Source organism: Mobula birostris, chromosome 8 (genome assembly GCF_030028105.1).
Source record: "Mobula birostris isolate sMobBir1 chromosome 8, sMobBir1.hap1, whole genome shotgun sequence".
NCBI lineage: Eukaryota > Metazoa > Chordata > Chondrichthyes > Myliobatiformes > Myliobatidae > Mobula > Mobula birostris.
Window position 1 is genome coordinate 161,121,835 of NC_092377.1, and position 25,278 is coordinate 161,147,112.

At 43.6% G+C, this 25,278-nt stretch overlaps 2 protein-coding genes across 6 annotated transcripts in view; one reads left to right on the plus strand and one right to left on the minus strand.

The window, feature by feature from the left end:
• Nucleotides 1-25,278, minus strand: part of LOC140201879 (hexokinase-2-like) — a 104,410-nt gene that overhangs the window by 59,879 nt on the left and 19,253 nt on the right. For 3 of the 5 annotated variants that reach the window (XM_072266637.1, XM_072266636.1, XM_072266635.1), the window contains exon 2: nucleotides 8,567-8,729. In XM_072266637.1, the coding sequence (XP_072122738.1) occupies nucleotides 8,567-8,729 (163 nt within the window). Of the gene's footprint in view, nucleotides 1-8,566; nucleotides 8,730-25,278 lie in introns of those variants that run through there. The other 2 variants (XM_072266638.1, XM_072266639.1) reach the window with 2 other exon arrangements.
• On the plus strand, nucleotides 18,758-23,722 carry LOC140201878 (uncharacterized). Its single transcript, XM_072266634.1, has 2 exons — nucleotides 18,758-19,198; nucleotides 20,988-23,722. The coding sequence occupies exons 1-2, from the start codon at nucleotides 19,099-19,101 to the stop codon at nucleotides 21,509-21,511; spliced, it is 624 nt and encodes a 207-aa protein (XP_072122735.1). The 5' UTR covers nucleotides 18,758-19,098; the 3' UTR covers nucleotides 21,512-23,722.

Genomic DNA, 25,278 nt, shown 5'->3' on the forward strand with positions numbered 1-25,278 from the left:
GACACGTGATATTCATTTTTATAGAATCAAGCAAAGTTTTCACATTTTCTCTTGGTTCCAACAAGATTGCACCACCATATATACACTACTGAGCAAACGCCTTAGGTATATATATGTGTGTGTATGTATATATATATATATATATATTTAGATAGCTATGGTGCCTGAGCCTTCTGTCTGTGCAGTACTGTATTCGTCAATGTGGACTAGAGAATGAGTTTGTAAATCTGACGGGAGCAAAGGGTAGTGTAAATGGCGAGGGTGGAGTGCCATGGGAGAGCTATGTGACAGGTGGCAGGGAAGGAGTTCCAGGGGAGGGGGTGGTGCAGGTGCAGACACACCCAGCCCTCAGACACCAGGCAAGGTCATTTGATTCCAAACAATTGGTTTATTGATCATTACAGAATGTCTCTCGAATGCTTCTCACTCCCTCCCCCTTTTCCCAACTGTGATTCCCCTCTCCCTGCCCTCTTCCCACTCTCAGTCCACAATAGAGACCCATATCAGAATCAGATTTATCATCACTCACATATGCCATGAAAATTGTGTATTTTTGCAGCAGCAGTACAGTGCAATATGTGAAATTACTACAGTACTGTGCAAAAGTCTTGGGCACCCTAGCTATATATATATATATGTGTGTGTGCCTAAGACTTTTCCACAGTGCTGTATATACCCCTTCCTACCCAATCAAAATTTACAAATGAATTACACACCACATGACTCTCTGTTTTGCTTTTCTGCTGGCACCAGACATTACTAACGTTATGATTATTGGTAGCTGGTTTATAATTGTCAGATGTACCAAGATACTGTGAAAATCTTTGCTTTGCAGACCACTCAAGACAGATTGCTCCAAACAGTACATTGAGGTACTACAAATGGAAACGCAATAAAAGAATGCAGAATAGAGTATTACAGTGACAGATAAAGTGCAGTGCAAGTGGACAAATACCAGTGAAAGAGGCATGGCATGGTAGTTTGAGAGATCAAGATGCAGGGCAAGTGTGAGGTGCTGCATTTTGGTAGGACTAACCAGGGTAGATCTTGTACAGTGAACAATATGGCACTGAAGGCATTTGGGAATACAGGTCCATAATTCATTGAAAGTGGCATCTCAGGCGGTTAGAGTCATAAAGAAAGCTTTTGGCACATTGTCCTTCATAAATCAAAGTATTGAATACAGGAAATAGGATGTTATGTTGAAATTGTGTAAGACTTTGGTGAGACCTAATTTGGAGTATTGTGTGCAGCTTTGGTCACCTACCTACAGGATAGATGTAAATAAGATTGAAAGTGTGCAGAGAACATTTATAAGGATATTGCCTGGCCCAGAGGACCTGAGTTATAAGGAAAGATTGAATAGGTTAGGACTTTATTCCTTGGATGTAGAAGATTGAGAAAAGATCTGATAGAGGTATACAAAATTATGAGGAGCATAGATAGGGTAAATGCAAGGAGGTTTTTTTTCCACAGAGGTCATGGGTTAAGGCTAAAAGGTGAAAAGTTTAAGGGGAACATGTGGGGAAACTTCTTCACTCAGAGAATTGTGAGAGTGTGGAATGAGCTGCCAGCACAAGTGGTGCATGTGAACTCGATTTCAAAGTTTAAAGAGAAGTTAGGATAGGTACATGGTTGACAGGGGTATGGGGGTATGGTCCCGGTGCAGGTCGATGGGAGTGGGGATTTTAAGTGGTTTTGCATGGACTAGATGGACCAAAGTACGGTGCCATACTTTTCTATGAGTCAATGTTCATTCGAGCCCATCAAAAGGTCCATTGAAGAGCCTTATCACAGAAGGACAGAAGCTTTCCTTGAGCTTTGTGGCATGTGTGTGTTTTCAAACTTTTATATCTTCTGCCTGATGAAAGGGATGAGAAGAAAGAATGGCTGGGTGGGAGGGGTCCTTAATTATATCAGCTGCTTTCCAAAGGTAGTAGTCCATAGAAAGGAGGCTGGTTTTTGTGGCTGCAATCACATCAGATGTAGCATTTTTTCCTTGTATACCTCTTTCCTTCCCACCAAACAGCGTCCCAAGCAGACCTTCAGGTTCAAGTGATTCACTTGAACTTCTAATATAGCATACTGCATTTATGTGGCCTCCTCTACAGTGGAGAAACCAAACCCAGATTGGGTGACCACTTTGTAAATCACCATGCATATATACTTCAGCAGGAATCTAAGCATCTGGTTACCTGCCACTTCAATTCCTCCTACCTCTCCTATTACCTCCTGCTACAGGAAAGCCCACTGCAAGCCTGAAGACCATCACCTCAAAGCACTTCTGGGAATGTTCAAAGTTCAAAGTAAATTTCATTATCAAAGTACATATGTATCACCCTATACTACCCCAAGATTCATTTTCTTGCGGGCATTCTCAATGAATCTATAGAATAATAACCATAACAGAATCAATGAAAGATCACCCGACTTAGGCATTCAGCCAGAGTGCAGAAGACAACAAATGGTGCAAATGCAAAAAACAAGAAAGAAAGAAAGAAAGAAAGAAATAAGCATCCTTCTGGACTAAACTCTGAATTCTCTAGTTTTTAGGGCTTACTTTCTCTTTCTGTCGGCTTACAAATTGGCCATGCCTGCTATTCATACATATTTGATATAGAACCTAGAACATTAAGTGGTTCAGGTCCTTCAGCCCACAAGGTTGTGCCAACCTAATCCAACACTTTCCTTCCACGTAACCCTCCATTTTCCTTTCATCCACGATTCATCCAGTTTCGGGACCTGCACATCACCAGCAAGGTGGCATTTAATGCCCATCCTTAATCGCCCTCGGAAAGGGGATGACGTGCTACCTTCTAGAAGTGCAGCAGTCCTCCTGGTGTCCTCCCAGTGGGGATGGGTTGGGAGTTCCAAGATTTAAACCCAGTGACACAAATGTAATACTTCCAATTCAGCATGATGTTTGGCTTATGGAATTAGCAAATATTACAGCATTATATTGGCTTGGTATTTCCCTATGACTCCTTTAGTACAGCCTAATCTATTGGGAATGAACCTCAACCCTGTTCCTGGCAACAAAGCCTGACTTAACTTTCAGCTGTCCAATTAACCCACTTGACTTGGTTTCATTCTTTCATGGATATTTCCTTTGGTCTATCCATTCCTTTTACCACCTTTTCTAGAACTTGCTTTCTCTTTCCTTCTTTCTTTCTTTCTTTCTTTATTAGTTTGTTTATTTGTTTATAGATTTATTGATTGAGATACCTCACAGAACAGCCTCTCCAACCCTTCAAGCTGCGTTGCTCAGTCATCCCGATTTAACCTGAGCCCAATCATGGGACAATTTACAATGACCAATTAACTGGTCTGTCTTTGGACTGTGGGAGGAAACTGGAGCACCCTAAGGAAACCCGCGCAGTCGCAGGGAGAATGTACAAACTCCTTACAGGCAGCGGTACCTTTCTCACCCCTCTTTCCCACCGTGAAGGAGAAAAGTCTAGCGAACAGTCTTAAAACTGCGCCGCTTTCCACAGATGCCCTGCTGAGCGCTCCCTGCATTTTCTGTTTTTAGTTTCAGGTTTCTGGCTTCTGCGGTATTTTTGTTTAATTTTCAAAGAAAGAAAGCATTCAGTTGTTTCCCCGTGTGGCAGTTATAAAGAAGTTAAAGAGAAGTATTGGAAATCCATACCATGGAAACAGACTATTTGGCTCAAACAATGTGTCTGGTATTGATCTCGTATGACAGTGTTGTAGTTCCTGAATTGATCTCCCAGCTTCCAACTTCATTCTCACCTCCTCCACCCACCAATCCTCCCCCTCATCTGCCTCCACCTATCATCTTCTGGCTGGAATGCCTTCCATTCCCCCTACTTTAAATTAAAAGAAAGACTATAAAATATATGTGGGGGTGGGGCGTTTCTTACTCACACAAAAGTAATTAGGAGGACAACGTGAAAATATAGGCCAGCTTTTTACGACAGAGCCTGGAGTAGGCCCTTCCACCCCAGCAAACCAATAACTCTGATTAACCCTAACCCAATCACGGAACAATTTGCAATGACCAATTCACCTACCCGGTACATCCCTGGACCGTGGGAGGAAACTGGAGTACCCAGGAAAAACCCACTCATTCTACCGGGACCGTGCCCAGAGACTCCCTCCAGAACGGCGCTGGAAGTGAACTCTGAACTCTGCAACATCCCGAGCTGTAATAGCGTCACGCTACCGCTACACTGAACTATGGGACTCTGGACTTCGGTTCAGAATGATAGTTGCTTTTGGTAATTGTTTGCGCAATGCTTTTTTTCCCTCTGCACGTTGGGTGTCCAACAGTCTTTTTTTTATATATGGGTTCTTTTGGGTTTCTTTGTTTCGTTCTGCCTGAAAGGACACGAATCTCAACCTTGAACAATGTATGCATACTTTGCTAATAAAGGTACTTTGAACTTTGAACTTGCCTCACCTTTCCTCCTTCCCACTCATCCACCCACCTTCCCCCTCACCTGGCTTCACCTGTCTCCTGCCAGCATGCTCTCCTTCCCTTCCCCCAATCTCTTCTTCCGGCTTCTTCCCCCACCCTTTCCAGTCCTGATGAAGGGCCTCTGTCTGAAACGTTGACTCTTTATTCCCCTCCATAGATGCTCCCTGAACTCTTGGGTTCCTCCAGCATTTTGTGGGTATTTTCCTTCATCTCACTTGCCTTCATCCATCCAGTTAATCCTTTGTCCATCACCCCTTCCTCTGTTCCCCACTCTGATCTTTTACTTCACCTCTGGGTCCCCTCCTCCTCCCTTTTCCCCTATGGTCCACTCTTCACTCCAATCAGATTCCTTCCTCTACAGCCCTTCACCTTTCCTAATCACTTGGCTTCACCTATCACCTTCCATCTAGCCTCTTTCCCCTCCCCCCTCCCATCCTTTTTATTCTGGCATCTTCCTCCTGCCTTCCCGGTCCTGATGAAGGGTTTCGGCTCAAAACGCCGACTGTTTACTCTTTTCCATAGATGCTGCCTGGCCTGCTGAGTTCCTCCAGTATTTTGTGTTTTGCTCTGCATTTCCAGCATCTGCAAACTTTTCCATGTCCGTTAGAGTGACTTTGCCTCTCGCTCGCTGAATGCTCTGCTACATTGCAAATCCTTACATCTCTCAGTATGTAAAGGCTCCTCCTGCTCACTGTATTAAATCCCCAGTTAATCCTCCATCAATGTCTTCCTGTCCTTGTCAGCATATGGTAGCTTGTTGTGATAGAGTCCATGTAAAAAGCTGCAGCTGACAACTGCAAACACAGAGCTTCCTACCCCAATTTTCCACACAGAACACACTGCACATCACCTTCTGTTCAGACCCAACTCAGAGGATGTGTCTGCACAGCTTTGTGGTTGTTTTATCTTGTGTAGCTTCCTTATCATTAAAAAGTCTAAAATTGTGTTTTGAAAGTTGTGAACCTAACAGTTATCTGGGCCTCCTCGACAAAATTATATTTGTGTGACTTTGCCAAGTTTCCACAGATACAGCCCAAGGCTTGTTTCCTTACTTTTTGTTTGAGGGATATAACTGACCTTGGAGAGTTTTGCTTTAAACATTAGAAAATCGGCAGGCTTTTCGGTGGGCAAAGAAACTTCTGAGTTTCTGAAGCTTTTTTTTATCAGAAGATCGCGAACTTTGATGAGGCTGGTGAAAGGTTTCAGTATCAAAGATGCCTGAATACTATTCTATGCTCACATACACCCAGCTTCTGTAAACTCTCTCAACTCCTTCCTCCTTCTTTATCACCACTCCCTCACACCCTCCCTCACTTTCACACCCTCAGAACCTTTGATGACCTGTGCATGTAACCCGACAGAACTCCTCCTCCTTCTGGTCACTTATCTTCCTCTTTTTTCATCTTTTCCAAACAAGTCCTTCTGGTGTCTGAAGTCTTTCAGCTTTCCGGTACCTGCGGTTGGGGCTATTTTATGATGAAAAGTTGGACTGATCTACATTGCATCCGCTGAAGCGTCAGAGGCGACTCGTCGATGCTGATAGATCCCGACAGAGTAGATGTGGAGAGGCTGCTTCTTCCTGTGATAGTATCTAGTCCTAGGGACGCTGTTTAATTATAGGAGATTGGATTTTTCAGATGGAAATGAAATGTGTTTTTCTCCCTCTCAGCCTTTGAACTTATTCCCCAAAGGTTGGTAGAAGGATAGTCTTTGAATGTTCTTAAGGGAGAGGCCGACATACTGAACAGTTAAGGGGTTGGAAGGTTACTGGGGGCGGACAGAAACGGGAAGAGTACAATCAGGTCAACCACCATCTTATTAAATTCAGAGGGGCCGAATGGCCTATCTCTGCTTCTAATTTGTTCCATTTTCCAGAAACGAAGAAGAGTACTTGAATTGGTCCCCCTCTCCCTCTCTCAAAATTGAACAGGCAGCAAGCTCCTGAATTTGAATGTGATGACTGTCTTTCCTGATCCTTTTGTACTGTGTATTGGCATCTTGCTTACAGTTCCACATGCCATGTCACATGACAGTTACTGGACCTTTGCAGTCAGATACAGGAATGCCCCTCCAGCACAAAGGAACCTAAGCACGTGAAATGTGCTTTCTGGGATAGATTTGCGGCAAAGCACATTCCTTCCTGCAAGCACAGTCACACAAAGAGATTGCCGCCATCCAACGGCAAATGAAATCAGGCTGCGGCCAGCACTGTCAAAACGTTCGGATGCGGCTCAAGTGTGGAGACGGAGAAATGTCATCAGTTACTGACTGTTATGAGAACTGTTGCAGGATTTAAAGGAAAAGGAAAACAATAAAGGTCAACCAGGCCAATGACTAAAACTCTCAATCTGTAAGTTAATGCCAACTCTGTGGCTGGAAACAATGAGTATCGCTCCTTTCCAGTGTCAATCGAAATGGTAGCTCTCTTTCTCAGAAAAGGACAAGAGTAAGCAGGGAGCGTAAATGTTGCTGTGCTTTTGGTCAAGTCTCGACTAGAACGAAAGGAGGGAGTTAAATACCACCGTAATAAGACAGTAATTAGCCAGAACGTGCATTCTCACAAGCACAGTTGCCGAACATATTGCACAGCTTGTCTGCAGGGGCGCATAGACCCTGCAGCAGAGTCTGTGGTTGTAACGAGTACATTGAAGATCTCAGTGTAGCTCTACTGCATTAACATTTTCCTTCCTGCAACCGGCACATTAAATGCATCCTGCATTTTGTGAAGTCAAATAGAGGTAAGGGCATTTACAGCGATGGTAGGGCACTAAGGAATGCTGATGAATTACTCAAGTCAATAGTTCTTAAAGATTTTGAAAGATCTAGAGATTAGCTTTATTTGTCATATGTACATCAAAACATTGAAACGTACAGTGAAATGTGTTGCTTTGCCTCAATGACCATCACAGTCTGAGGACATGCTGGTGGCGCTCAAAAGTATCACTACGCTTCTAGCGCCAACATAGCACATGCCCAGAACTCAGTACCCCTAACCTTACCCATGCGTCTTTGGAATGATCTGCCTATTCTGCATTCTGTTGAAGGAAATTGGCTAGTCTTGGCCTGTGTTGAATCCTGATGCACTTGCGATCCAAAGGTTCTTCAGAAGTCAAGAATGAGGCATCAAACTTGTTGCTGTCGATTATTTTACTGCTTGAAGAGCAAAGAAGATGGAAGAGGAAGCGTGGCAAAAGACCACGGAAAGAGCAAGACATAAAAGTAATGTGGTCCTTTCATACCAGACACCTAATTACAGAAACTCCATTAATAACAACTAACCAATGAGAGCCAGATTTAAGCAGTATGATACCCGCCATTGAAAAAAGAAGTTTCCAGAAAAATACAGAGGCAACTGTAACCACTGAAAAGCTCACACTTAGTGGCTACTTTATTAGGTACACCTGCTCGTTAATGCAAATATCTAATCAGCCAATCATGTGGCAGCAACTCAATGCATAAAAGCATGCAGACATGGTCAAGAGGTTCAGTTGTTGTTCTGAGCAAATATCAGAATGAGGAAGAAATGTGATCTAAGTGACTTTAACTGTGGAATGGCTGTTGGTGCCAGATGGAGTGGTTGTTGGAGTATCATCTGGGATTTGCATGCACAACAGTCTCTAGAATTTACAGAGAATGGTGCGAGGGAAAAAACCCAGTGAGTGGTGGTTCTGTGGCCAAAAATGCCTTGTTAATGAGAGAGGTCAGAGCACAAAGGACGATAACTCAAATTACCACATGTTACAACAGTGATGTGCAGAAAAGCATCTCAGAACGCACAACACGCTGAACCTGAAGTGGACGGGCTACAGCAGCAGAAGACCACAAACATACACTCAATCACCACCTTATTGCCTACAGGAGATACATAAAAAAGTGGCGACTGTTGTATATCATATATAGGTGCTTATATAAAAATACAAACAAGCATAGGAAAGTTAAAGTACAAGATAAAAAACAAATCTACAGCCCAATCCAGCAGTTAACACCCTCACTGATTTGACAGGCAGTAAAAACTTGCAATTTACCAAGCTCATTTTACACAGAACTCAACCTGAAAGAAGTTATTTGAGCTAAAACTATCACCAAGGAAGTATTAGTGCAAGAATTTCAAAAACTTGATCTTACCTGTCCCATCAGGAGTTGATCTAACAAAACTGGGCAGCATTTTAAGGGATGACGTTAGATTGGTATCTTTCCTGAGACCTTTCTTCATCTCTGTTAGAAAGCGTTTGGATATTTCATGTAGTTGTTCATCTGACAGCTGCATGTGATAGAGGAACTTGTTGACCTGGAATCAAAGTTCAAAGTAAATTTGTTTCCTTATTTAGTGATAGAGCGTAAAGTAGGCCTTCTGGCCCTTTGAGCCATGCCACCCCAGTAACGTCCAATAAACCCAATAACCCTAACCTAATCACAGGACAATTTACAATGACCAATTAACCTGCCCACAGGTACGTCTTTGGACTGTGGGAGGAAACCGGAGCACCCAGAGGAAATCCACGTGGTCACGGGGAGAGCGTTCAAACTCCTTACAGGCAGTGGCAGGAATTGAACCCACGTCGCCTGTACTGTAAAGCGTTGTGCTAACCACTACCCTACCACGCTTTGACCTCCTTACAGGAAGACACCAGAATTGAACTTTCGAAGCTCCCTGTGCTGTATTAACACTATGTTACCATGGTGCCCTTGTCAAAATACATACTGAATGTATCACCATATATTAGCCGAGATTCACTTAATGGCAGGTATTCACAGTAGAACAGCAAAATACAATAGAATCAATGAAAAACTACATTGAAATACTGACAAACAACCAATGTGGAAAAGAAGACAAACCCTGTGAATGGATAGATGGATGGATGGATGGATGGATGGATGGATGGATAAATAAAAGAATGAATGAATGCTGTGAACATGAGTATTTGAAAGTGAGTCCATAGGTTGTGGGATCAGTTCAAATGAAAGAGTTAATTTATCCAGGCGATCATGCAAGACCCTCCACACTCAGAGTAATGCCATTAACCTTCCCAACCCTTGAGGGAGAGAGAATAATTTGACATTTGTTTGTTGCTGCTTTGTTAGTGAATCCATAAAAAGCAATTAAACACAATCAGCTTACAAGCCAAAACAAATGCTGGCCTGTGTAATATCCGGTAATCCTCGGGGGGAAATAGGGAGACTAGAATTTATTTCAAAGCATCCTACAACCACTAAAATGTTTACTACTGGATAGTGTCAGCACACATCTACAACGTTCATAGAACATTACAGCACAGTACTAGCGTACCAGCCTTTTAACCTACTTTCAGATCAACCTATCAATCTAACCCTTCCCTCCTACGTAGCCCTCCATTTTTCTATCATTCATGTGGCTATCTAAGAGTTTCGTAAATGTCCCTAATGTACCTGCCTCCACCACCATCCCAGCAGTTCCACGTACCCGCCATTCTCTGTTTAAAAACTTACTTCTGACACCCCTGCTATATCTTCCTCTAATCACCTTAAAATTATGCCCTTTCGCATTAAACATTACCACCGTGGGAAAAAGTCACTGGCTAACCACTCAATCTATACTTCTTATGGTCTTTGTACACTTCCATCAAGTCACCTCTCATCCTCCTTTACTCCAAAAAGAAAAAAAGATATTTATTTATTTATTGAGACATAGCGCGGAATAGGCCCTGCTGAACCCTTCGCACCACGCTGTCCAACAATCTCCAAATTTTATCCGACCCGAATCACAGGCCAATTTACAATGCCCAATTAGCCTACCAACAAGTACATCTCTGGACTGTGGGAGCACCCAGAGGAAACCCAGGCAGGCACAGGGAGAAGTACAAATTTCTTACAGGCAGAGGTGGGAATTGTACCTGAGTCGCTTGTACTGTAAGGCATTATTGCCAACCACAACACTACCCCACGGGATTTGAGTCAAATTATTCATCTGACTCATTTCCGTCTTGTTTTGGAGGATGGAACTGACCAGGACACAAGAAATTAACCCCAGCTCTGCGTCAAAATAAAATGCCTTGGACTTTTTGAAGAGCCAAAAAATAAACACGTCTATTATCACAGCACTCCCTCATAACCAGACATGTTTGGGTTTCTCGAATTGAACTTGAATTTACGAGTTCCTGACAGAACTGATTTGCTACAAATAGAAGAGAGGTGCAGAGGTAATCAAATTGATTGCCAAGTGCCATTTGATGTGATTCTATCATTAACGTTACAGCCACGGACAATGAGGCCTTCAGATGAATGGATTAAAATGCAATAAGATTTTATGCGGTTTGCAATGTATATTTATTGTACTATAGAGATGCACCACAGAGCTAACTCATATCTCGTAACCAAGTGACAAAGCAGCTTGTTTGACATGCATATGCACAGTTAAGAGATGAGTGAATCTCTTAGCCCAAACTACTTGTAACAGTAAGTGTAGGTGAGCTTACAGTCATTGCAAATCCAGCATCCTCTTTGACTTTCCATCATCAAGCAGGAGACTTCGATGAATAAAAACAAGAACAGTCAGGATGGGAAACAGCTTCTTCCCACAGGCCATTCGGCTTCTGAACTCCCGGCCGCATCACGTTCAAAGTGTCACTGGTTAATCTGTTCTGTACCTTACAATATTTAATTTATGCACCTTAGTTTCCTTATCTATGTGTAATCCATCTGTACATTTCATCCTTACTTTCATAAGTTATTATGTGTTCTGTGTACTACAGTGCTTTACACCCTGGTTCAGAGAAACATTGTCTCATTTGATGGTATACGTGTATATAGTTAAATAACAATAAACTTGACTTGACTTGACTTGATGTGAAAAGTCTACAGTTTCATTGGTGGTTCAAAGACAGCAGCCCACAACTACATTGACAGAAGCTGGAGTACTTTGCACAGACTGACCCTGCTCTGCAGTGCTTCACTTGAGGGAGCCATGCTTGGACAGAGATGGCATCATTCAGGTTCGATGTGATGAAGAGCAAGGGGGTTATCCTGGCTCTCTGACCACCAGAGGGAGAAGGGAATGCACAGGTACACTCAGTGGCCACTGATTGTATGTCCATGGTCTCCTGCTGCTGTAGGTATCCTCTTTCTTGGTTCAACGTGTTGTGTATTCAGAAATGCTCTTCTGCACACCACTGTTGTAATGCACGGTTACTATTACCTTCCTGGCTGCTTGAACCAGTCTGGCCATTCTCCCCTGACCTCTCACATTAACAAGGCATTTTCACCCACAGAACTACTACTCACTAAATGTGTCTTATTTTGTGAGACACCATTCTCTGTAAACTCTAGAGACTGTTGTCGGTGAAAAAATTCCAGGAGATCAACAATTTCTGAGATACCCAAACCAAACCACCAAGCACCAACAATCATTCCACAGTCAAAGTCACTTAGATCAGATTTCTTCCCCATTCCAATTATTGGCCTGAACAAAAACTGAACCTCTTGACCATGCCAGCAGGCTTTTATGCACTGAGTTGCTGCCAGATGGATGGTGGGGTGGAGATACATCTCTACCAAAGGAGGTTTAAAGTGCTCCTTCCCTCTGCTAGACTGCAGGTCACTCTTGGACAAGGTGTAGCACCTGCTTCTGATCAGGGTCACGTGAAGCCATGGGAGCAGGTGGTGGATGGTCGTACGAGCAGCTGGTGCATATCACAAGTCCTACTTATGCGACCACTGACGCCAGGTAGACAATCTCTGAAGAGTATTGAAAATGGCTGGGGTCCCCCGTCTTGTAAAGACACTGCCCAGAAGAAGACAAAGGCAAACCACTTCTACAGGAAAAAATTGCCAAGAACAATCATGGCCAAAGATTATGATTGCCGACGTCATTCGACACAGCATATACTGATGCCAAATGATTGGTTGATTAGATTTTTGCATGAACAAGCAAGTGTTCCGGTGTACCTAATAAAGTAGCCACTGCATGCATACTGAAAGGGCAAGATTAAACTCACGGAAAAGAGATTGTGAGAGAGCTGAAAACAGCTGGACAGATTACATTGTAAGTTCCATAAAACTCAAAGCAAATAATGAAAGGAACCATTCCTGCTCTTAATGCAAATTAAACAGGAAATATGACATCTGTATAAAATAATAATATTGTTCTCAAGCCTCGGTGTCAACTGTATACAGGTGCCCAGGTGAGTGGCGTTGGAGTTTGTGTGCTCTACCCATGGTGCAGCATCCAATCTGCAGTCAGTCCTGCCCCCCACTGTCCGCTCAGCAGAAGCTGTGTTCGGCTGCAGACTTCTGCAACCTTCATGGACTCGGGGCCTTAGACGATATTTTTTTGAGTGATTGCATTTTTTCTGCTACCTTGTATGTGCCATATGCGCTTTGTGCGCTGTGTGTGACTACTGGTATTGTGTTTTCTACCTTGACCCCAGAGTAACGCTGTTTCGTTTGGCTGCACTCATGGGTATTCATGTATGGTTGAATGACAATTAAACTTGAACTTGAAGATAGTGGAAATATTTGACAGGTCAAGCTGCCTTTGCAAATAGAAATGCACTTCGGCTTTCAAAACTATTATTCTTTATATATTTATTGAAGACTGCTGATTGTCAGACAATCCCTTAGGATCGAGGCTGACTTATTTTCACTTTTACTTTTTACGACAGGTGTCACCAGTGTAGAGGAGGCCGCATTGGAAGCACTGGGTGCAATGGCCAACCCCAGCAGATTCACAGATGAATTGTCGCCTCACCTGAAGGAGTGTTTGGGGCCCTGAATGGAGGTGTAGCACTTTGGACACTTGCAGGGATAAGTGCCGGGAGGGAGATTAGTGGGGAAGAGACGAATGGACAAGGGTATGGTATTTGGTTTCCCACTTAATCATGAGATTACTCTATTCCTGCAGAAACTTTGTTGGAAACGAAAAGAAACCTTGTGTCCATCACCACCAGGACTAAATGTTTCTTCGAAACTTATTTCCTGTAGCTATCCAGCTTCTCAACAAGACTCACTCACTGCACAACATCTATTAAATGGCCTTTCCTGCTCTTCCTGTTCTGTTGATAATTATTGAGTCTGTTCATGTGTTCAGATATATTTGAGTTTGATTATTGACGTTTGTGCATGTGACCACTCTGCTAATTGTTGATTGCTCATGGCTGTTCGCACTATGTTTTTGAGCAGTTTGACTGATGCAGACTGGGCTTCTTCAGCAAAGAATGACCCGGGGGTCTGCAGCCAACTAGTGGTGCGGCACCGATCTGACTATTCCTGAACTCCTTGTTTGACGTTTGACATTCTATCCATTGTTTGCTCGTTTTTTGGAATTTGCACAGCTTGATCTTTTATACAGGTTGTGTGTTCAATGTTTTCTTCAACGGGTTCCATGGTGTTTCTTTGTTTCGTGACTGAATGCAGGAGGACCAAACTCAATTGTATTCTGAATACATAATAAACGTACTTCGAGCCTTTAAATCTTTATTGTCTTTATAGTATTGTTCTGTGTTTCATGCCTGGTAATGAACCACAATCAATTCTGGTATGTTTCACATTCTGGCAATAAAGTGATTCTGAGTTTGATTCCGATTAAAGATAGAAAAGAGTAATGGGACATTAGACTCCAATTTTTATCAAGAACGGCTCTGCTGCAGACTCATTGGTTGCTCCCAAGCTTGTTTGCCACCTGGAGACAAATTTCTATGGTAAGTCAGAAGGGTGTTTGCTCCATCAAGAAAGGTCACTTATAACAGCGGGCTTGGGCTGCTCACTTCTGTTTTCCAGGAGCTGTTACAAAATAAAGATCACGGTCCACTCAACAGAGGAGATCATTGGCTGTCAGCTACTGACATTAACAGACCGGCTCATCACCAGAGTGAAGAAAAGAGCTGAAAAAATTATTGCTGACTCCCCCCACCCTAGCAGTCAACTATTCACCATATTGCCGTCAGGTAGACACTACAAGTCCATCACCATCAGGATTACATGTCGTCTCCGAAGCTTCTTTCCTGTAGCCGTCCATCTTCTCAACAAAACTTACTCAGGTGTAATACCCTCACTGTCCCTGTACAACAACCTTTAAATGGTCTTTTAGCTCTTCTTGTCCTGTTGATAATTATTTAATCTGTTCACATTTTCACATTTATTTAAGTTTGATCATCGACCTTTGCGCAGGTGACCACTCTGCTAATTGTTGATTGCTCATGGCACTACTGTCTTGTAAGTTGCAGGTTTGCTAATTTGTCACAGTATCTGTACTTATGGTTTCTTAAGGTTGCTATTGCCGGGGGTGGTCATGGAGACGAGCTTCCACTACCTATTAAGCTCCCAATGGCTTGCGTCTCAAACAGCCTCTGACAACCGAGTCCAGCTCTTGACCTTCACATGTGGCTTAGCTACTAAGCCTGGTGGAACCATTTCTACTGACAGGAGAAAGAAGCAAGGTGGCTTACTGGTGCCTTAAAAACTAGTCGCTTCAGGGAGCTGGGGCTCGTCAGCCGTGGTTGGCAGCTCATCTAGGAGAAGGAAAACTCTGATCTCAAGCCTCTGCTGCCTTGCGGCTACACCCACTCATGGGGAAGTCTTCGGGAGTAAACCCTGAGGGAAAAATCTGGAGCTGGAGTCCCTAAGGCAGACCCATGTTGAGTTCAACACTGACTGGCAACTCCTGCAGCGCTGCTGATGCCAAACTTTATCGGTCTTTGCTGTTCCTTTGGGTTCATCAACTGTCTGGCGAGGGAGAGCTTGCTACATGTACAACAGTTTGCTCTCCATATCATACTGCCCTGGCCTGTGTATCTAGACAGCTAGGACGCAACATCTATTACTGACCCTGACCAACAGGGGCCTCTAAAATTCTGTATGAATAGCAAGATGGCACCAGCAAACAAAGCGACCAATGGGGACGTCCTGCAGACAGTTCACAAAACTACTTTGACTATTTCTTCTCACAAATATGATTCTACTACTAAGCTGTGTGCGATTGAACCATGGGATTTACACTTTGATGGTGTGTTTCGGGGCCAGTTGGGCGATCTGGTGTTTGCTGTCTCCGAGGGAGATTGGTGAGGCTTGGAGCAGCAGTGTGCGGCCTAGCAGCCAGGAAGCCTGAGGGCAGGGTGCCAGCCCATGATCAGCTCCATTGCTCTCCCGATTGAGGCTTTGAGCAAGATTGAAGCCAATGAGAGCGGAGGGCGTGCTGTGATTTGACACCATCTGCCTGCATTTGAGCAGTTTTCCTCTCCTTCTCACTTGCTGCTGTTGGAGAGAAGTCCGGGAATCTCGGTATCCATGTTGCAAGGATTGATCGGCAAGGCTGTGGACTCGATTTGGGGTCTTTGGAGCTCATGACGCATGTATTGCTGGATTCTGGTTACTCTTTCTTTTACAATTTTTGAGCTGTTTGAAATGGGCAATCGAAGCATTCTGGGGCACTTTGCCGAAGAATGGCTCTGCGGCCTGCACTGGGTTAGAGGCGCAGTGCTGAGCTAAACTAAACTGAATACTACTGGACTCCTGGTTTGATATTTGATATTCTATCTGTTGTTGGCTCACTTTTTCCCATTTCCTCAGTTTGATCTTTTTCACAAATTAGGTGTCTAATGTTTACCTGAACAGGTTCCAGGGCGTTTTGTTGTTTCGTGCCTATCTGCAGGAGGACAAATCTCAATTGTATTCTGAATACCTACTTTGATAATAAATGGACTATGAACCTTTTAATCTTTGAATCTTTATTGTCTTTATGATATTGTCCATGTTTTATGCTCGACAATGAGCCACAATCAATTCTGGTCTATTTCACATTCTGGCAATAAAGTGATTCTGATTAAAGATGGAAAAATGGATTGGGAAACTTGACTCCAATTTTCATCAAGATTGGCTCTGCTGTACACCAGTCGGTTTCTATCAGGCTTGTACGCCACCTGGAGACAGATTTCTATGGTCAGTCAAATTTGAGGAGGGTGTTCTAGAGTGCGCAGATGGAGCCTAAGGCTTTGACTCCATCAATAAATGACATGTATAAAGGCTGGGGCTGCTCACTTCTGATTTCCTGGAGAAGATCACATCCAAGTGCCTTTAGATGACAGAATCCATACAGAGTTGGAGAGCAAAGTCAAAGTCAAGTCCATGTGTGCACAAGTGCAAAGGAAAATTTACTTGCAGAGGTATCACAGGCCCATCAGAGACGCAATGTTCACAAAAAAGATAAATTATACGAAATTACACAGGTAAGAACAGAATTATAACCAAAAGAGTCCATCGCACTGTCATATGGTCATAGTGCTGCTATACTGAGGGCATGTTCAGGGTTGTGGAACTGGCTCAGGAACAGAAATAGCTGTCCTTGAACCACAGGTGTGCTTCGTCAGTCTTGTGTATTTCCTTTCCAATGGTAGCTATGAGAAGATGGCATGGCCCCACCGGTGGGGATCTTTGATGATAGATGACGCCTTCTTGAGGCAGCAGCTCATGTATGCAACGTGCTGTAAGGTTTCACTGCTAATGTAAAGGTTTCTCTGTAGCAGCAATGTTTGGGTTATGACTAGAGATAAGTGGGTTTGGAATGCTGGAGCTATCCAATGAGAGAATTGTCGTCCTTTCTTGTGAGTCTGGAAGAGAGATTTTCGGGGAGAGATGAGGAGAGGAGACGCGAATGGAGAGAGTTGGTAGACCGCTGGACGGAGTGGACCTGGAGCGAGGGTCCGAAGGTCAGCGACGATCGGAGGAGGTCGATGGTGCACGACCGGCTTATCAGTGAGCTCCAACATTGCGAAATAGCCTGTTTTATGGGAATGGGCCCTTTTTCTTTTTTGTTGTTTTCTTTACTAACCATATAGTCAAAATAAGAATTATAAAGCTCAATCATTTAATTGCATATTGTGTACTGTTTGTTATTTCCGGGTACTGATTTGTAACAGGGGACACATCACGCAGCATCCACCCAAACGAGATTTCTTAAGTTTGGCCGGGCCTAAGCCGCTAGCCGAAGCAAGAGTTACATGGAGCTGGTGGGAGGGATGTGCCCGGGATGTTCTGAGCTGAGTCCACTACTTTCTACAGCTTCTTGTGTGCCTGCGCATTCTTATTGCGTTAGGGACCGTGATGCAACCAGTCAGGATACTTTCAACAGTGCATCTGCAGAAGTTTGTCAGAGAGTTTAGCGACAAACCGAACTACTTTAACCTTCAGCTCCTTGGAGGAATAATTTTCCTTGTAGCATGCATAAGGGAGACACCACAGCCACTTGGATTCATCTCTTTCTTGAGGAAAGCCTACAGAAGGTGGTGGATACAACCCAGAAGAAACGCGAGGTCCATGAGCCAGTCCTCATTAGGGGGTCAGAGGTGAAGAGGCTCAGTAACTTTAAATTCCTTGACGTTACCATATCAGAGGATCTGTCCTGGGACCAGCACACAAATGCTATTACAAAGAAGGCATGGCAGAGCTTCCACTTCCTTAGAAGTTTGCGCGGATTTTTGCTTGCAATCTAAAACTTTGACAAACTTCTACAGGCACACAGTGGAGAGCATCCTGAATGGTTGCATGACGACCTGGTTTGGAAACACTAAAAAGCAAAAACAGAAGAGTCTGCAAAAAGCGATGGACACAGACCAGTCCATCACAGCACTGAACACACTTACAAAGGAGCACCGCCACGAGAAAGCAGCATCCGATATCAAGAATCCCACTATCCAGACCATGCTCTATTCTCACTTCTACCAAGGGGAAAGAAGTACAGGAGCCTTAGGTTCCACACCAAAAGGTTCAAGAACAACTATTACCCTTCAACCGTCAGGCTCCTGAACTCATGTGGGTAACGTCACTGACCTCAACACTGAACGGATTCCATAACCTACAGACTCATTTTCAAGGACTCAACAACTCATATTCTCAGTATTATTTATTCTTATGTTTTTTTTGTATTTCCACAATTTATCTTCTTTTGCACATTGGTTGCTTATCAGTCTTGGTGTGTAGTTTTCAACTGATTCTATTGTATTTCTACCGTGAATGCCTGCAAGAAAATGAACCTCAGGGTAATATATAGTGAAGTACTTAGATAATAAATTCACTTTGAACTTTGGAGGGGGCTGTGTCATGATAAATTGTAACGGTTCTGACTATTTAACTAGAGAGCTTAGAGATTTAACAGTCGAGGAATGCAGTCAAAACTCGCACTTCACAGCTGGTGTGAGTGATTTGCAGAATCACCATGAATTTCCCTGAAGTAGCCACGGTACTGAGGAAGTGAGTGACTGAGTCATATATTTCTCAGCAATCAGTTGCACTTCCCATCTCTACAGCAGAATTACATGAGCAGTGTTGCTCAAGGCTGAGTACATAAGGGGAGGGAGGGCACATACGTGATACATTGCACACATACATTCTATAAGTATTTCATATTACTGAATGTAGCTGAAGCTGCTTAAATTCAACACCTTGACATGGCCAGCCTTCCGTTGTCCTCATTCATGTATTCAACAAGAACAGATTCTCAATTATTATTGCTGGGGAATTGAATATCAAAGGAAGGAGAATTTTCAGCAAACAAGTGGAATCTTAAAGTCATACTACATGGAAGCAGACCATTCAGCCCTTCACCTCCATGCTGACTGGAAGTATTCATCCTTTTGAGAGCCAAGGTCCAGACCTCTGCTCCGCACTCAAAGAGCCAGTGACATGGACGTGGGATGAAGAACGTCGGGAGTCCAGACATTCAGCTTCACAATCGAAAAGCCAGCGATGTGGACAAGGCGACGGGGGACATCCATGGTTGTCGAGGTGTCCCAGGTCAGTGCACGTCCATGCGAAGAGGAGGCACAAGGGCTGGTCAGCCGGTGAAATCAGTTCGAACTGTGGGTTCCCATCTGGGTGTTGATACTGAACGTAGAAGCCCGTAGGGCAATCAGGAGTATGGAAGTCATAGCCCAATGGCTGAAGCCTGGAAGCCCGCAGGCGGGAGGCTTCTCCTGGAGATGGAGGATCGTCCCGGTGTGTGGGTGGGAGAGAAGAAAGGGGCTTGTTGTTTTGTTTCTTGTTGCGTTTTGTCTTTTTTGTGCTCTGTATTGGTCTGCCAAGCATTGTGAAGTTGCTGATTTCATGCAAGATGGAGAGTGAAAGATTTTTGAATGTCACATAAGACACGGAACCTGGGCTTACTGCAGGAAGGCTGGGGTTTGAAACAAAACATCAGCCGTGACCTTGAAGTCAAAGTTAAAATCAAATTTATTATCAAAGTATTTAAATACTCAGTGCCCACTTTATTACATGCACCTACATACCAGCTCACTGATGCAAATATCAAATCAGCCAATCACGTGGCAGCAACTCAATGCATAAGAGCGTGCAGACATGGTCAAGAGGCTCAGTTGTTCAGACCAAACATCAGAATGGGAAAGATATGTGATCTGAGTGACTATGACCGTGCAACGATCAATGGTGCCAGATAGCATTGTTTGAGTAGCTCAGAAACTGGGAGCTCCTGGGATCTCCTGGGATTTTCACGCACAACAATCTCTACGATTACAGAAAATGGTGCAAAAGAAAACAAAAAAAAAAATCCAGTGAGCTGTAGTTCTGTGGGAGAAAATGCCTTTTTAAAGAAAGACTTCAAAGGAGAATAGCTAGACTGGTTCAAGCTGACAGGAAGGCGTCAGTACCTCAAATAACCATGTCTGGTGTGCAGAAGAGCATTTCTGAACACACAACACATCGGACCTTGAAGTGGATGGGCTACGGCAGTAGAAGACCACGAACATACACTCAGAGGCCACTTTATTAGGTACAGGAGGTACTTCGTAAAGTGGCCACTGAGTGCGTTCACCATAGACTACCCAGACTTTCGTTTTCTTGCAGGCATTTACAGGAATAGAATTTATGAAAAACTATAGATAAACAAAGACTGACAACCAACCAATCTGCAAAAGAAGACAAATTGTGCAAATGAAAATAAATAAACAATATTGAGAACATGAATTGTATGCTCATGGTGAATGGTGAATGTCCAGGTGACTAAATGGCCTCTCCCTGTTCCTAGTTCTTATGTTCCTGTGGTTCCAGTAACTCCTGATGGGCCGAGTAGTCAAGCCATCTGGCGTAAAGGATAATGTTGTTGAAGTAGAGGTTCAAGATTCAGGATTGGTTAATGTCATTTCCAGTTCACAAGTGTGGAGGAGAACAAAATAATTGTTACTCTGCATCTGATGCAGCACCCAAAAATGCAAAAGATGCACAATGATTAAAAAAAAACACAATAACTATAAATACTTAAGATAGCTCATATCGATAGATTGATCGTACGTCCATAAAGTGACGCTAGGCACAGGAGTGACTGCACATAAGGTAATTCTGACAGAAATTTATAAAGTACAGGTGGTGGGGTGTGTGAAGGGGTGGGTTAGTAGGTGGAGGTATTGATCAGCCTTGTTGCTTGAGGAAAGTCATTGTTTTTGAGCCTGGTGGTCCTGGTGTGGACGCTACGTAGCCTCCTCTCTGATGGGAGTGGGACCAACAGGATTGGGAGGAGGGAGGAGAAGATGGCGACGCGACCGTTCTGAATGATATTGTATGTGTTAACTAGGGGCCGTGCACAATCCTGATTTGATCGAGACAGCCGTGAGAAGCGCGGAGGAACACCTGGAGAAACTTCTGAAATGCCCGCTTCGCTGCCGCTGCTACTGTGCGATGGAGAATCTCCGGAGACGAAGGCCCCAAATCCTCGGCTGCCTATTGCCTGTTGCCGGGGTCGGGGTCGAAGCACTCGGCAGAGATGGTGCTCGGTGCTCGGTGTTGGAGAGCTGGTCAGAGGCTCGGAGTTTTCGGACGGACTCGGAGTCGGACAATGATCGGATGCTTCCAGGATGCTGCACTGGCAAGTTGGCGGCGCTGGAGGTTCACCGTCTGCGTGAGATGATGGGACTTTCAAGAGACTTCGAGACTTTGAGACTTTTTACCGTGCCCATGGTCTGTTCTTTAACAAATTACGGTATTGCTTTGCACTGTTGCAACCATATGTTACAATTATGTGGTTTTTGTCAGTTTTTCAGTCGGTTTATCATGTGTTTCTGTAATATCATTCTGGAGAAACATTGTATCATTTCTTAATACATGCATTACTAAATGACAATAAAAGAGGACTGCGTGTCCTCATAACCTAATCTAATCTAACAGTCCATGAGCAGGATGGGTGGGATCCTTCATGATGTTACTGGTCCTTTTTGTATGTCCCTGATGGGAGGTAGACTGGCGCTGGTGATGTGTTGGCTGGCTTTGACTCCCCAGTGTTGAGCCTTCCTGTCTGCTGCAGTACAGTTTCCGTACCATGCAGCGATGCAGCTTGTTAGGGATGCTCCCTGCTGCGCGTCCGTAGAAGGACATGGGTAAAAATGTGCACAGTCCAGCTCTCCTCAGGAAGCAGAGGTGGTGCTGAGCTTTCCTGAATGTATAGGTCGTACTTTGGGACCATGAGAGGTTGTTGGAGACGTGCACTCCCAACATGCTCACAGTTTCCAGTGCTGTGCCACTGATGTAAAGACGGGTGTGAGTAGTGCGAGTCTCCTAAAGTCCATAACGCAAACTGTAGAATATCAAATTCACTTGGTTGCACTTAATATTCAACACAGCTAAAAACGTTACTGTAGATTTCTAACAAGGAGCATTATGTAAGAAGTTTGCTTGATTTTTAAATGAGATTCCTGACAGTCTAGTTCTGCAGGTTAGTCACAAACTAACTCTCCCCTGGGCACTACAGTTGATAGAATAGTTCAACCAATGAGGCTGCTCCAGTCGCAGGAAGAGACTGTTCATTCAGCCACCGTCCAAGGCCCACAGAATGGATGAAGGGCTGGTTTCCATGCGTTCTTATTCCCATTGGGTGGCAAGGTGGAGATACGTCGCTACCAAAGGAGGTGTAAGGTGCTCCTTCTCTCTACTAGCCTGCAGGTCACCCTTGGGCAAGGTGTAGCACCTGCTTAGCCCCCGATCAGGGTCATGTGAAGCCATCGGAGCAGGTGGTAGATGGTCGTATGAGCAGCTGGTGCATATCACAAGTCCTGGTTATGTGACCACAGACACCAGGCAGACAATCTCTGAGGAGTATTGATAATGTCTGGGGTCACCCGTCTTGTAAAGACACTGCCCAGAAGAAGGCAACAGCAAACCACTTCTGCAGAAAAAATTGCCAGGAACAATCATGGTCATGGATAGACATGATTGCCCACGTCATACGACAGGGTACATAACGAACAAATGAATGATTACTCCCATGGTCCAATGACTGCAGGTTTGCTCCAATTCAAACAGTAGTCCCCATGTACTTGGTTTTTCTGCAGTCAGTTAACTGCAGACCATTACTAATGGTCCAGAGAACGCCCAAATATTTCACAGACCAAAAGCAAAAATCAATCTCCTCAGCAGAAACCAATAGCCAGTACAATCAGCTCATTAGTTTCAGTGACAGGGAGATGGCTTAACCTTTTTAAATTACAAAGATGAAGTACAGAATTGTTAACAAGCCTGACTAAAACCTCCAAAACTTTATAGTTTAGATTATTTTAAAATATCATCACTGCAAAGCACAGGGTTATAGTGGAGCAGGCTGCCTCTGACATTCATAATGGAAATCCTGAAAGCATTGCGAGTCCGAATGTTAAAATTAAAACAACTATTTGTGGACGTTCCCTCAGGGAGGACAGAGCTGGAGAGTGGGCTGCTCAGGGTACGTGTTGTGAGACATGAACCAATTGTAGTGAGGGGCGGTGGCAAAAGAAGGAATCCAGTGTTAATCTGTCCAAGTTATCATGTCTGAATAGAGGCAGGGTGATTATAATGAGACTTTGAAAACACCTCACTGTCAAACTGAGCTCAAGTGTGAAATGGTAATGTCCATTTAATCGGAATGCATTAATTAGAAGCTTAATTAACCATGAATGTCTGGCAGTGCCAGACTATATTTCCCAGGAATAACCAATGGTAGTGATTGTGTTAAAGTAGACTGATTAATAAAAGTAATTTCTTTGCTGGAAACCGTCAGTCTGTGTAAACATGAGAAATTCTGCAGATACTAGGAATCCGAAGCAACACCCACAAGATGCTGGAGGAACTCAGCAGATCAGGCAGCATCCATGGAAATGATAAATAGTCAATGTTTCGGGCTGAGACACTTGTTCAGGACTCACTTTGTGTAGTTTTTGTGATTGGTTTGTGTGCAGTCTTTCATTGATTCTATTATATTTCTTTGTTCCACTGTGAATGCCTCTTTTGAAAATGAATCTCAGAAAGTATACGACATATATGTACTTCGATAATAAAATTACTTTGAATGTGTAAAGAAGTTTCCAGCTCCTGACATTATTATTCAGTGTGACACTCTGCTCACAATTATAGAATTCAAAAGAAACTGCATCAAATCAGCTCTGACACATGACATTTGGGGTATGTTTTTGGTGGGGATGGAAAAATGCCCAAAGACACAGACTGCCATGTTCAATAGTTCAATTTAATATCAGAGAATGTACACAGTATACAACCTGAAATTCTTACTTATCACAGAATCCATGAAACAAAGAGGAAAAAACAGCAATAATGAATGCTAGAAATGCTAGAACCCCAAAGACCCCCACCCCACCCCGCCATGCATCACAGTTCATTACTGTTGACTAAATATCAGAGATGATCAGGCACCATATTTCGCGCTGCTAGGTTAACTGGCCACTGTAAATTGTGCAGGAGGAGAAGATGGCAGGGTGCCGCGTGTGCACAGCTCTCCGGTGAAAAATGATGTCATATCTGTTAAATAGGGGCCGTGGGCAATTCTGATTTCATGGGGACAGACGTCAAAGCACAGAGGAATATCTGGAGAAATTTCTGAAACACTCGTTCGCTGCTGTCGTTACTGCACGGTCAGGAATCTTTTGGAGGGTAGGCCTCAAAATCCCCAGCCTTGCCTACTTTTGGAAACCAAAAAAGAGGTTGAATCGCTCGGACAGAGATGGCGCTCGGTACTCGGCGTCGGAGAGCTGATCAGAGTTCGAAGTTTTCGGATGACTCAAAGTCGGATTGTGGTCGGCATGGCAGGGAGAGTTCTTCCTTCTCCCGTCTGCATAAGATGTGGGACATTTGCAAAACTTTGAACTTTACTGTGCTCATGGACTTCATTGTGCACTGTTGTAACTATATCTTATAATTATGTGGTTTTGTCAGTTTTTTTAGTCTTGGCTTGTCCTGTATTTTGTGATATCACACCGGAGGAAATAATGTATCATTTCTTAATGCATGCATTACTAAATGATAATAAAAGAGGACTACGTGTCTTCACAATCTAAAAAGTAGCCCCTGGTATGAAAGTGAGTGGTAGAATCCATGGAGAGTTGAGGAGAATCCAGAGAGAATTAAAAACTGGGATGAATATAGGTTTAGTGTAAATGGACGGTTGATGGTCAATGTGGTCTCGATTGGCCAAAGCATCAATTTCGGTGTTGTATCTATCTCCCCATAATTCTATTTCAGGCTATGTTCTTTATAAAGATCTAGAGTGGCTTCTCTTTTTAATATTAATATACCAAAAATTAAGCTTTATTTTATACAGACTGTTAGACCCTGGCATTATGCTGTTGGGGTGTACTTCAGTTTAGGGTATCAATATCAGCATGTGGGCATTGCAAACAATGTTGCCATTTAGTCCCTAACACATAGGAGCCAAATTAGGCCATTCAGCCCATTGGGTCTGCTCCACCATTCTTTCATAGCTAATTTATTATCCCTCTCATCGTTACTCTCCTGCCATATCCCCATAACCGTTGGCACCCTTACCTACCAATTTCTGCATTAAATATCCAATGATTTGACCTCCGCCGCCATCAGTGGCAATGATC

Coding starts and splice junctions, on each gene's coding strand:
- LOC140201878 (XM_072266634.1), top strand. CDS start 19,099: ATGAAGAACGTCGGGAGTCCAGACATTCAGCTTCACAATCGAAAAGCC. Junction 19,199..20,987: donor TGGTTGTCGAGGTGTCCCAG/GTCAGTGCACGT, acceptor TGTGTTAACTAG/GGGCCGTGCACAATCCTGAT.